Source organism: Idiotropiscis lumnitzeri, chromosome 10 (genome assembly GCF_059441095.1).
Source record: "Idiotropiscis lumnitzeri isolate Australia: NSW breed Sydney's pygmy pipehorse chromosome 10, RoL_Ilum_1.0, whole genome shotgun sequence".
NCBI lineage: Eukaryota > Metazoa > Chordata > Actinopteri > Syngnathiformes > Syngnathidae > Idiotropiscis > Idiotropiscis lumnitzeri.
In genome coordinates, this window is record NC_142400.1 from 18,971,385 (window position 1) to 18,984,150 (window position 12,766).

Here is a 12,766-nt window from a genome sequence, read left to right on the forward strand (position 1 = left end):
TTGTGAAAGATTTCTTATCTTTTCGATGTTTGGTTCAATGTTAAAAAAAACTAACAAAAATCAATCAATTCAGTGATCGCATGCTAGTAAATATACATACTGTATGGATGGGACAAATATTTTGGAATTTATTTTATACATACTATTTTTAAATAACTTATTGCAGAGCTGCACACTATTTTTTGTACTGGTGGCTCTGGCTCTGCCAACTGGTGGCTCTGGCTCTGCCAACTGTTTCAGTGAATTTGTGGAGGAACCCAAATGTGTTCCTCTTCATGCGGCGATTAGTGTGGGTCTTACACAGAGGTGGCCAAAACATGCCAAATTTAAATTAAACTGCATTAATAAATTAACTGCCAGAGAGTGCTGAAATTGGACAAATGGAAGATAATCTGTCCTTTTTAATTGATGTGCTGCTTTTAATATCGTTATATGACGACGATATCGTGGCAATTTTAATATTGTTATATCACCGTCATTGTTGCATCTCTGCAAAATACTAAAAGGATACCAATTACAAAACGTTTGATAACATTAAACATACATTTTGAACACCAATTGAACATGGAAACTCCAAAACAATTGTAAATACTACTGATATTTGTAATTATATCCAGGACTTTACCAAATGCTTGTGTTCCAAAAGATTCCAATCCTGTTCCTGGAGGGTCGGTGTCCTGCCTGTTTTTCATCCCTCCCTGCTGCAAAACACCTGATTCAAATTATGAGGATTGTTATCTAGCTTCTGCAGACCTTGCCGACTATATGATCATTTGAATTTGGTGTTCTGCAACAGGGAGAGATGGAAAACAGGCAGGACCCTTGTGGAACAAAATTTAGGAACCCTGATTTAAACCATTGGGGAGTATAAAATATCATGGAATATTTCATGTTTGGCATCCCAACCATGAAAATGAAGAATATGGAAGCAATGATTGTAATTAAGTAAAATCGTGAAATTATTTCACCCCCATCATTCTTCTTGATGTAGGCCTATGTCAACTTTTATAGATTAATACAACGCCCACTTTGTTTAGATATTTGTAGTTCTTAACGTTGAATGCATTGGTGGACTTTTCTCTGAGTTTGAAATGTCCAACTGTATTTGAATGCGCCAAGTGTCTCCACGAAAGCGTGAGATGTCAATGTTCAATGCCTTTTGATCCTAGCCATTTGAAGCACAAAGGCTGAGTGTATTTCAAACGATAGCATAAATATTTAAGCATCTGCCTGTTACATGGCACGAGTGATCCAACTGATCAGCTCGCTTTTGCTCACGATGATCTGTCAATCACATCATGTGATGTAATACCCAAACCAGCTAAACTGCAAAATGTGAATCTCAGGTTTATGTCAGTGACTGTGAGGAATGATCACCTAACACATCAATGCTGTGGTATCACAGTGCAATCCCGCTTTGTTATTTATGTGAGTGAATTGTAAATTGATATGTGTGATAAATCATAGACCCATTTAAACATTTACAATAGCATAACATTGTAATTTATGTCTAATATTTTGATTAAATAAAAGATAACGGAAGAAAATATATCTGTAATTTCTTTTAATAATGTAAATAGGCGACATTATCACTATTGTATTTAAAGCAGTAAGTTGTCACACTGTAAGAATAACAACAATGCATCAGTAGGTGATGCAATCGATAAACTCTAACTGATTAAAATGATAACCTGCTGACTTGGTGAGAAGGTCCAATCCCTAACACTTACAATTTATATTAACCATCCATGCAGCCGTTTTCTGTACCACTGGTAAATCACATCTTGAAAAACAAAGTTGATGTTGCATCACTAGTACACGAGAAAGATTCTAAGGTAAGGTGTGATTTCTCACACTCTCTTGTGAAGTATGAAAATACCCTGTTTCTTTGTCCGGGTAGGTGAAAAGATGTTCGGACACAGTTTTTACTTGTACCAAACAGTTTTGTCCCCAAGCGAGCTTGACACACTGAGGTTGAATCAAACTTACAAATACAAAGAGGCCTGACTGGCACTCTGCATTAGGAAGAGGTCACGTTATACAGCATCGCATTTTCCTGCTGGTGAGTCAGTCATTTGTGTATTCCTCATGAACTTTGGTAGATATAAATGTACTGTTGTCTTGGCCAGGGATCAGAAAATGTCTTTCTTATATGTTTTTGAAATCAAATTAAGCACCATTAATATAGAATTTAATGTTACATCATTCAGAAGAACCGGTCAACAGCAATTTTCAATGACGTGTAACAGAAGCTATGCAGACTCTGTTGCCTGGGAGAGTTCAGTGTATTTACCATTGGAAATAGGGATGCACCAAAATGAAAATTCTTGGCCGATAACAGAAAAGGAGAGTTGCAATGCCAATAAACAACCAAAAAAGAAATCCTCAACTGCCTATGTACATACAGGTCGGTTCAGATTTTTTTTTTGTCCAATGTGTCATGTATCCGATTTTTTTCATGTCAACATGAACAGTACAATTCAGAATAAAAAAAAAAACATTTTTTTCAAATCAGACCTTGGCGTATGCCGTCCATTCATATAAATTAGATCTGTAGCCGATGCGACTGCAGTCTGGACGCTCAGGTTGGGCTCATCCGACCTATACGTCATCAAAAGACGACAAACGTCTGCTGTTATTCGGAAAGACAGTGTTGATAATACTTGACTTCATTTTAATTCACCTTAAAACATTTAGCATGGACATGTGTGGCGATTGCAATAATTGAGCCACTGAGACTGCTGATGTCTGACACGAGCCAATGACGCAACGTCATGTTGACGTCAATGAGGGGTGAGGAACCGGAGAGGCAGCTCTCTGCGATTTGGAAGCCTTCTCCTCCAGGGCCAGTGGCAGAAGAATTTTGGCTCTGGGTTCATTTCCCAGTGTCAAGGTCTGACCTTCGCTCAGTTCTTCGGGTCATTGACGCAGGGTTGTGTCATCATGACGTCCTGTTTTGTCCGTTTCTGTGACAAAAATCTTTCGGATCGAATCAGAAAATGCACTTTTGGGCTCTTTTTGGCCGAAAATCTTTGGTGGATGAATTTTCAGGGCATCCCTAATTCGAAGCTAATGAAACACATTGCTTCAGGTGAATTTAGATGTTTATTTGCATATACCTGTTTAGTCATTGTTGTTCCAATGCTTGTTCTAAAAATAATGAGTTCACGTCCGTCTGGCTATGGCCCAGAATTTCCTCTAGCTAGGGAATGTGGAGCTCAAGCTTGGCTTTGATACAACATCGTGCGCATGATGTAATCCTCACCTTTTAGTCGATGAGGGATTTTGTGTTTTTCAAACCATCAAATTCCAGGTGGCCTGAAACCTGATGAACACACATTCACTGCAGTCTTCGCTATCCTAATAGTCTTATCTTCAAGTGAAATTTTATATTCCATTGATGGTCTTTCTACAGAGAGTTTATGCGTAATTGGATTGGATTACTAGCATACAAGAGAAGATGCCAGAAGTTGCAGCTTAACCTTCACATAGTTTAAAGCCTAGGCTCTGTTTGCCTGCGACTACTTGGCTGGGAAAGCCGCAGGAATGCATTCCTTTGCATCACTCTCAAGTTCTTAGGATTTTCTTCGGCACAGTTGGGACATAATATAATGCGTTTGCATGACTGTTGTTTTAAAAACAGGCACATTCACACCAGTTAATAGCAAGTTCTCAAAATTTTGAGGGTATGTCAACGCAATAATTTCACAAGTGTTGACGGTGGTACAGTATATTGGAATGAGTCAACTTCCGTTCTCTCTTCATCCCCCATTTGTGCCTCTTCTCGGTCAACAGGTTGAGTCACACTCACTTGCAGCTCTAAGAGCCCCAGAGCTACAATACAGTTTTTGTTATTGTTGTTGTTTGATCAAATAGGCGCTGTGCTGCCTGTCAGCATGAGACACTAGACCTACTGCATTTCCTGTCATCTGCAGCAGGAGCTCAGTTTTGCATTGTTGCAACACTTCAATATTAACATTCAAAAGTAACTTGTCTTCTTCGACAAACCCCATGTGACTGTGATCGTCCATCTCGGATTGTGTCAAATACCAATTTATTTGTGAAGGGCAGGGGTCTTCCTCGAAGGTCGGTGTCCTCCGAGACACCTGTGCGGCCACTGGGAAGAGCATGGCATGATGAGTTTTTTTAAAAGGAGCTCAGCTAATCATCCCAACTACTTATGGAAATAAGGCCTTACCACAACTCTTAATGAATTGGAAAATATGCAGGGAAAACAACTTTGGGTTTGGGTGGGCTATGATGACATTGTGGTTGATTTAGGAAGTGTAATGCTAAGTTGAATAATGTTGGCTTTGCCAAGTTAAACTGATGAACTTCAATAAAACTTTGTCTGAACTTAACACTTCAGTATGATGTTAATTTAAGGAGTTAATTAAATCATTTAATTGTTGCTAGATTAATTTCAATTCATTTAGATTTTTTTTGTATGTAAATAAATTTGTACAAGCAATATTTGTTGATTAAAACTGGTGATTAGAGTATATCATCTTTAAGCAAATCAATAATCAACAATTAAGAGGAATTGAGTTGTCTTCTGCATCCTTCAACAATTCATCAAGCAGAATTTCAAATTTGGGCAGAGTTGTGTTCAAGAAAAACTGACAAAATTTGCCAGTTTGAACACGTCATACTTATTCTATATTTTTACTCTGGGAGGAATGGTAGGTTCCCATGCATAATGAAACAAATAAGTAATAATGTATGCACAATCATGCCCATCGTGACATGTATCTGTTTCAAAACAGCCTACTTTTTTCAACCTCAAAATCTGTAATTGCCATTATATTATATATGTGTCAACATATTTAGACTCGGCATGAACAGGAGGGATGGATTTCAATCTGTGTAATTTTTGCTTAAGGCTACATTTTTAGTATCAGTTAAGTTGCCCACAGGTTGTCATTTAAATGAAAGCCGGGGCTTGCCATTGGCCTGGATGAGGGATGGCTCACTGAATATGACAGGTGAGCTGAGACATGATTCGCCATGGCAAAAAATTTGCTCTAAAAATATTTCTATCAATCCTGATCCTTAAGTTATTGTGACAAAAGCATGTCAGAGCCATATGAAGACGAGTACAGGAACTACAGGTGCGAATAAATAAAATGTCGAAAACAGATTGGTTTAATGCATGGCACTGTTTGTGTTTGACGAGGAACTCCTTTATAATGGATAAAAACATCGGCTTTTCAGGGTAATTTGAACATCATTTCACTTTATGCCTCTATCCACCAAACAAAAGGCACAGTGGTCAGAGGTCCACTAGATTCGAAGGGCAAACCTTTTTATCGCCCACCTTAAACGCACCCGTTGGTTGATTTGTTCCAGGAAATCTGTTGCATTTACACCACGGAGGAAGCTATTCAACCTTTGTGCTTATAGTCTCTATTCAAGATTTAAAGTTGTACCACTCTTTTACCTTTTCAACATTCATGCATACAACTGTGATAAAAGCATTTACTCATCACTCGTATAATCTGTTCTACCGCTATCCTCCTCTCATGTGTACAGGCCTAACTGTGGTGAGAGACCACCTACAAAATACAAAACAGGCAAATACAAGAGCATAAATAATAATGTGAATAATAAAAGAGGTCCGGTGCAAACATTGCAATATGTATTGCTTGTGTTAATAAAGTGAGAAGGAGAGCAGGCAGTAGCCCTGATGTTTCAGATCAACAGTGGGAGCCCTTAGGCTTTGCTCAGTGGAGGAGCTGTACTTCTCACCAGACATTTACAGCTGACTGGTCAATCTGCCATCAGCATCTACTTGTTGGCCTCTTCTCCTGGTTGCATTTATAGTTCTTGTCACTTATTCACCAAAATTACATTGTTATCATGGAAAGGAACAATGACGTCATCATGAGTCAATTATTTTGGAGCATATAATATATATGCCACTTCTTAGTTTTTTATTATTAAAACAATTTTACAAACAATTCCCCCAAAACATTTTCCACTTTAATCATGGAGTGTTTAGTCAACGTTTGAGGGGAAAATTAATTATAATTAAAAAAAATTAAAATTAAATAATTAATTGAATTTTGGGATGAGGTGATGACCTAAAATGTGAACGCGGTGAATGATTTCTGGATTAGATGCATGCTCTGCAGCCATAATGTCCTCTCTTTTACTGAAGATTTTTGTCACTTTACAGGGCAATAATGGAGGCGTTTATACAAAATAAATAAACCAACAACAAAGATATACATTACAGGCAGAATGCTTTTTCCTTTCATATTTGTTAAACTCGGTTAAGAACAGAGAGGAATTTTCAAGTCCAAAACAACAAACAAGAAGCTGATGAATTTCGCTTCAGATTTAGGCCATAAAAGTATGCAGTACATTAGCAAAGTAACAGGTGAAGTTATTGGCAAAACATAAAATTATGCATGATGCTCTTTAAGGTGAGATTTTCTTTCTTCATTATTTTCTTTGTCAAGAAGTGATGACTTCAAAATAAAAAGCAGAATCGCCTTTCTCGCATCAACATATCTTTGATAGAGCATTTGAAATGTATGAGAAGTCAACTGATACGGGTGCCAATTTTACACTAATGTACACTATGCACGTATAGAAACCCTTTCAACATATTTACGGTATACTCGAGGTGGGCAATTTCCAAAATTTTGCAGGTCCGTCATTCGTTATCCGTTGAGCCCAACCAACCTGTAATTGTCAGTTGGTCAGATCTTCCATCAGGTAGTTTAAGAAGTCCATCAAAAAAAAACTTACGTTGCGATTTTTGGGGAGGTTGCGATGTATATTGCGATATTGAAAGTAGAAAAAATTTCACCAGACTCAGGTAGCTGTTTGGGAAGAATTTGGTTAACTCACCATGACACCATTGGATTCATATCGTAATTCAGATATTTAAGGTTGTATTTTTCACTTCAATCCACACAGCAGCATAATATTAAACATATTATAAACAAAAAATAAATAAAAGAGCAGGTGCACTGGTCCATTGACTCCTTTACAAAAACAGAAGACAATAAAAAACCTCGTAATCAGCAACAGTTATAAACATCTTTAAACTAAAATATAACATATGAAACAATTAAAAAGCAGGTGTATTAATGTAGCAAATAAATTAGAACAGAAATATTAAAAATAAATGAGGAAGTACATGAGTCCCCTGATTCGTGAAAAATCCAATTTGCAAACAGCGACTTTAGAGTTCAAACTTCTTATGAATTAAGTAGATAGTCAGATCTACGGCGCTAATGTCCGTTGTTGTAACTGCATAATATGTTGCTTGTAATAGCTCATCTTCAACGTGTACCTTCTGTTTATTAAACAGCTCTGGGAGAAAAAGGTGCGCCACGGCATTTTATATATTTTGTCGAGCGTGCGGATCATTTTATTAAACCCCTCTTTCATGATGTCGTAGAGTTGCTTGCACGATGTCTTTCGCCATGTGAAAAGTTATTGCATTCGTGATTTGTCGATGCTGTTTGGGCTTTTTATCATACAGTGTTTAATGGCAAAGGCATGTGTCATTGTTTTTTCAGTAGATGGTTTCACCTCCTGTCCCACTAATGAGTTTGAACTGGTGATACCGGGGGTCGTAATGGCATTCAAATGGTCGGACAGGTTTGTTGTCTGAGAATGTTGCAATTGAAATACATGCGATGAGCCCTTTTTGTGGAGCCAGAGTGCGTTAGGAGGATGCAGTAGACGTAACTTAATAAATCAACTGTAACACATTGCATTTAACATACAATAATAATGTCGATGTTTCAACTATGGGAAAACTATTTAAATTACTACTAAAATACGCTATATAAATTAAGTTGTATTGTATTGTATTGCAACCAGTTCAGGATGTCCCCCGCCTACTGCCCGAAGATAGCCGGGATAGGCTCCAGCACCCCCTGCGACCCTAGTGAGGAGAAGCGGTACAGAAAGTGGATGGATGTTTGTATTGTATTGTAAAAAATAGAGTTACCTAAAGCTGTTAATTTAAATGTTATTACTGAGACTATTCAAACTATTCAAAGTAATTATTTGCCCATATCATGCACATATTTTTCGCAGAACGACTCCTGTTCTACCACTTTCAGTCACATTTTTATTTAGACTAATGCATTCCTCGATGGAGGACTGGCTGACTCCTAAATGAAGTGCATTACAGTAACCCAGCCGAGATGTGACGAAGGCATGAATGACTGTTTCAAAATACTGTTGAGAAAGGAGATACTTTAGCCAGCTGCCCAAGATGCAAAAAACTGCATTGAGCAACAATTTTCCAGTCCAATTTAAAATCAATATTTAGTTTCAGACTCAAGTTCTCTCTCTCTCTCTCTCTCTCCCTCACTGCAATTGATGACATGATCGTTTGAAGCGGAACCTGCTAAAAAACAAATCCCAATGGTTGATGGTGTCTTTGTACAAATATTAAATACAGGGTTATCTATACAAATGTGATACATGTAAACAACTAAGCCTAAACATCGGATATTTTAATCTTTGGTCCTTCTGTGATGACATCTATGTCATGGGGCCCATCGCCATCCACCTGGGAGAGGAGGAAGTGTTTTTACACGTTTTGCCTAATGCGGAAGTACATTGCACATATATGCCTGATCAACATGTGAAGAGTGTTGTTGTAGACCTGCTCCTTAAGTATAGTGCTTTAAGACAACTTCTGTTGTGATTTGATGCTATAGTAATGAGAATTGAATCAATCTGAATTAAATTCAGAATTGTCTGTGTGAATGGTTCACAGTGAACCACCAAATAACAATGACGCCAAAAAAGTCAGCAAAAGTTGAACTGCGTTGGAGCAACAGTTGCCTGTAAAATGTTAAACTTGGAAAATGCTTTTGTCCTGCTGAATGTTTTTTTTAACACCTCCCCTGTGGCTTTCTAAATCACAGAGCATTAAGTGGGAGTAGAAATGCTCACAGATTGCGCTTGTGTTTTCTCATTTGAGAAGTAATGCTGCTGAATTGTAATTGTAAGCTTTTATCGCACCCCCGCCACTCAACAGCCTTTACTGCCTTTTTCCACTATATTATGCAACAGTCTTTTCTTGCAAGTCCTTGTAGGATCACAGCTCTGATTGTGTAACATTCTAGAGTGAAACTGGCTATGAGGCCTCACATTTGGTCTCTGTGAGATGTTTCTATGCCTGACCAAAAGATTTTGGTTTGCAGTATGCTTCAGTAGGGCACTTAATTGAACACCCAGATTTTGGTGATTGTAATCTATTTCCCCTTGCATAATTAAGCAGGAACTTTTGCCTTAGATTTTGGTGGTTTGCCTGTGCATACTGAGTCTTTCTGTTCTAAACTTAGAAAATTCAGAACACAAAACATATTTTTTTATTTATACTTTTTTTTTTTTTACTGCCATTTTTTTGTTGTTGAAATTTTGGCAGACGCATGCTAAAGTCACACGACTGTTATTTCACCAATTGCCAATGAACTAAGACACCACCTTATGATTCATCCATTCCAAAAAGGGAAGGGGGTTGAATTACATTATCTTTGTCTTGTGTGTAATGAGTTTAATTTTAAAAGAGCTAAAATTGGCCAATTAAATCAGGTGGCTGATTAATTGATCAGGCCCTACTTTTAGTATGGATGCATTATGCTAATGTACTGATACAATCGCTTCTGATAGGTTGTGCTCTATGTGCATCAAACCTTGAATGACGATGGAGGATGATATGAAACCATGCTTATAAATTCACTTTCAAGGTTCACTTTAAAAAAAAAACAGGATTTACTGAGGCTAGTTCAACCAGCACTGCTTTGCTGAGGCTTGTATAAATCCGGAATTTTTTTAAGGGGGGGCACTTTCAGAGTAGTTATGTATGAGTGGAACAGTTGGCATACACAGACAGGCAGGAGGAGCTTCTGCATTAGCATCTGTGGTGAGTACTACCTTATTTAGTTAATTATTATATTGATTGAAAAAATGTTGTTTACTGCTTACTTTGTTCTGGAGAGATTTTGAATTGTTGAGGCGATGTATTGAATTATACATGTAACATTTTTTTTGCATTTAGTAATATCCTCAAATACATGGAATGCATTTCTTTAATGTCAAACATTGGTCTCTCTTGTTTGTGGATATAAGTAGGATATATTGGCTATGCAATGTATGCAGGTGAGAGTGCTTGGAAGGGAGGCTAAACAGACAATCGTCCATGATTCCGCAGTTGTTATTAGTAACACCTGTGTAACACTCTGTGCAGTGTACATGTAGACATTTTTATTTTATTTTACTGAAGGCCCAGGTCCAAACCTCCTCCGGTCACTAATTTGTACACCAAGCTGGGCTTCAGCAAGAAGATATTCGCATTACCGCACATCACTGTGGTCACCTGGTCTTATTCGTCTGCTGCATTTTTATCAGTAGATCCAGCTTCCCTGTGGAGCAACCACTCTTAATACCATTTTTTTTTAACTTAGTGTACCAGCCCCCGCTGGCAAAGAAACCTGGCTGCGGTTTGTCACCCCTGTACTCTCTTTTCTTGCTCATCTTGGGGAACTGCTGCAGTCAGGGTGGTGTGGCCTTAGTCCTGATAGTGTGGTTATCGGCCGCAAAGATCTTTTTTTCAGCTGTCGGCAATCCACACGGCCAAGGAATTCTGTTTATTCCAAAGGAAAACACTTTATTCCTCCGTTTTTTCAATTTTACTAAATGTCACTGCAGCAGACTTTCTGATGTTACCTACCTCCTTTTATTTAATTTTTTTCCAGCGACCCTTGTGAAGCGAAGCGGGACAGATAATGGATGAATGGATATTTATTTATTTATTCATTCATTCATTTCATGTGCCAAATAGTTGACTTACTGATCCTGAAGTGACGGCCGACAGACGCACAACTTCCTCCACCTTTAAACATGTCAAAGTCTCACCTTTCCTATAGTCAACATTTTCACGATTCCTTGGGTTGGGTACTACATCCTGCTGGATTAAATGGAGGCCATTTGTGGAGGCATCTCTGTGGTGCACAGAGGCAAATACACACTTCAACACCAGAGAGAAAAATGGAAGCGTTCACACTGTGTAGATGTCGCAAGCAATGTGACCCGTGCGCTGCTGTGAAAATTAAAGCTGAATTCATGGCCACTACTGTGCAGTACAGAAGAGGAAATCAGCTTTAAGAACACAACCATGATTGATTAGCCTATAGTAAGTTGAGTATGGCTTTTATTAGCAACTCGAACGTCAACTCAAGTAGACTGTCCTAACACAGGCAATGGCACAGTTTAAATATGAGGGCACTTCATGTGGGTGCAAATGACTAGTTTTCATTCCGACTTACTGTTTAATTTTATAATGAATCTCAAATTTAGAATTTCCACCTAAAGACACTAGTCTCTTCAGGAATCCATTTTGTGTTTTGAGTTTTAAATGAACCCAAACCAATCACACAACAGCACAGCCAAGTGTACCATAACTGCCTTTGAAACAGACAGAAAACACAATTAGAATCAAAGCGGCATACTGGACGAAGTACTCATTTGCATTCTGTTTTATTGCATCCATCCCTAGGATGCAATCACCAAGGAAATTGTTTTTCATTACAGAATTATCCTCAGGGGTGAACGTGTGTAGGTATATTTTTTTCATATTTTAGTAATCACTCTTCTTGCTTCGGCAAATAATACTCTGACTGACTTTTTTTATAAAGCCCAGGTTTTTACTGTTCTTTTGTTGTTGTTTTTTGTCTCCTTGCAGCCTCAGTCAGCAGCATGGGGCAGCGCTTAGGAAAGAGAGAGTCGCCAACAGACAACAAGGTATGAATCCTTCAAGGTGCCGTCGTGCCTGTGCGAACATTAGCTTTTATTAGTTGGACTGTGGACAAAGAGTCATTCTCCTCAATTCCCACTAATTTACTATAGACCACTTTTCAAATCCCCTAAAATAACAGCGCACAGAGTAAAAATTTAATGTATAATTATTTTTGACATTCATTTCTGTATTTGCACATTTTGTGACTATTACGAAGGGAGCACCCGGTTTCACTGAATGCTTTTAATGCATACTTTTCGGCAATTTAATTACGCTCCGGTCATTTTACAATTTTGAACAGATAAATTAGAGCTTGCTTACATTGAGCTGAGCAAAACGGTTACTTATTGTTGTGGTTAAAAAAACGAAGAGAACAAAAACTCTTAAGTAAAATTTATTTTACTCATGTGACTGTTCAATGCATGAAAATGCTATATATGTAGCCATGATTGAAGATGGAGCCATTCTGCATTTGTCTACTTCGAAGTATTTATGATCTTTTTTTTCTTTTTTTTTACTATGAGCAATGTGTTTTGAGGAGAAGCGGTACAGATAATGGATGGATGAGCACAATGGACCCCGACCTGATAATTTTAGGTGCACACACTGTAAATCGACTTTTGTCGAATTGTATTCACATTTCCACACATTTTTATTATGTTATTGAAGAATGGGCGGAAGTGTGGAGCAGAAATGTATCAACAAAATATTCACAAATATTTATTTTTTTATTTTTCTTAAATCAGCAAGGTCAACTGCTCGCAAATCTGAAGGTAGCTGGAAAATGTGCATGTACAATCTCAAATTTGATGGGCAAAATACAATCTCTTTAGGGGCAGTCTGCACCCCTGCCCACTTTACATTGCGTGTCTATGCATCGTTCGTTTATCAACAGTCCAGATTGACAACCTTGTGAAGCCGTCACAAGAAATTCTCGGTGTACGCATTTCATTTGTAATGGTTAAATGTTAAGTGGACTTTGTGCAATTG

General features: G+C 37.9%; 1 protein-coding gene across 1 annotated transcript in view; it reads left to right on the forward strand.

The window, feature by feature from the left end:
- LOC148329586 (myelin basic protein-like) overlaps nucleotides 1–12,766 on the forward strand; it is a 37,284-nt gene that overhangs the window by 2,466 nt on the left and 22,052 nt on the right. Inside the window, exon 2 of the mRNA XM_088306421.1 lies at nucleotides 11,723–11,781. Coding sequence (XP_088162547.1) covers nucleotides 11,737–11,781 — 45 coding nt within the window. The 5' untranslated portion in view covers nucleotides 11,723–11,736. The remainder of the gene's footprint in view (nucleotides 1–11,722; nucleotides 11,782–12,766) is intronic.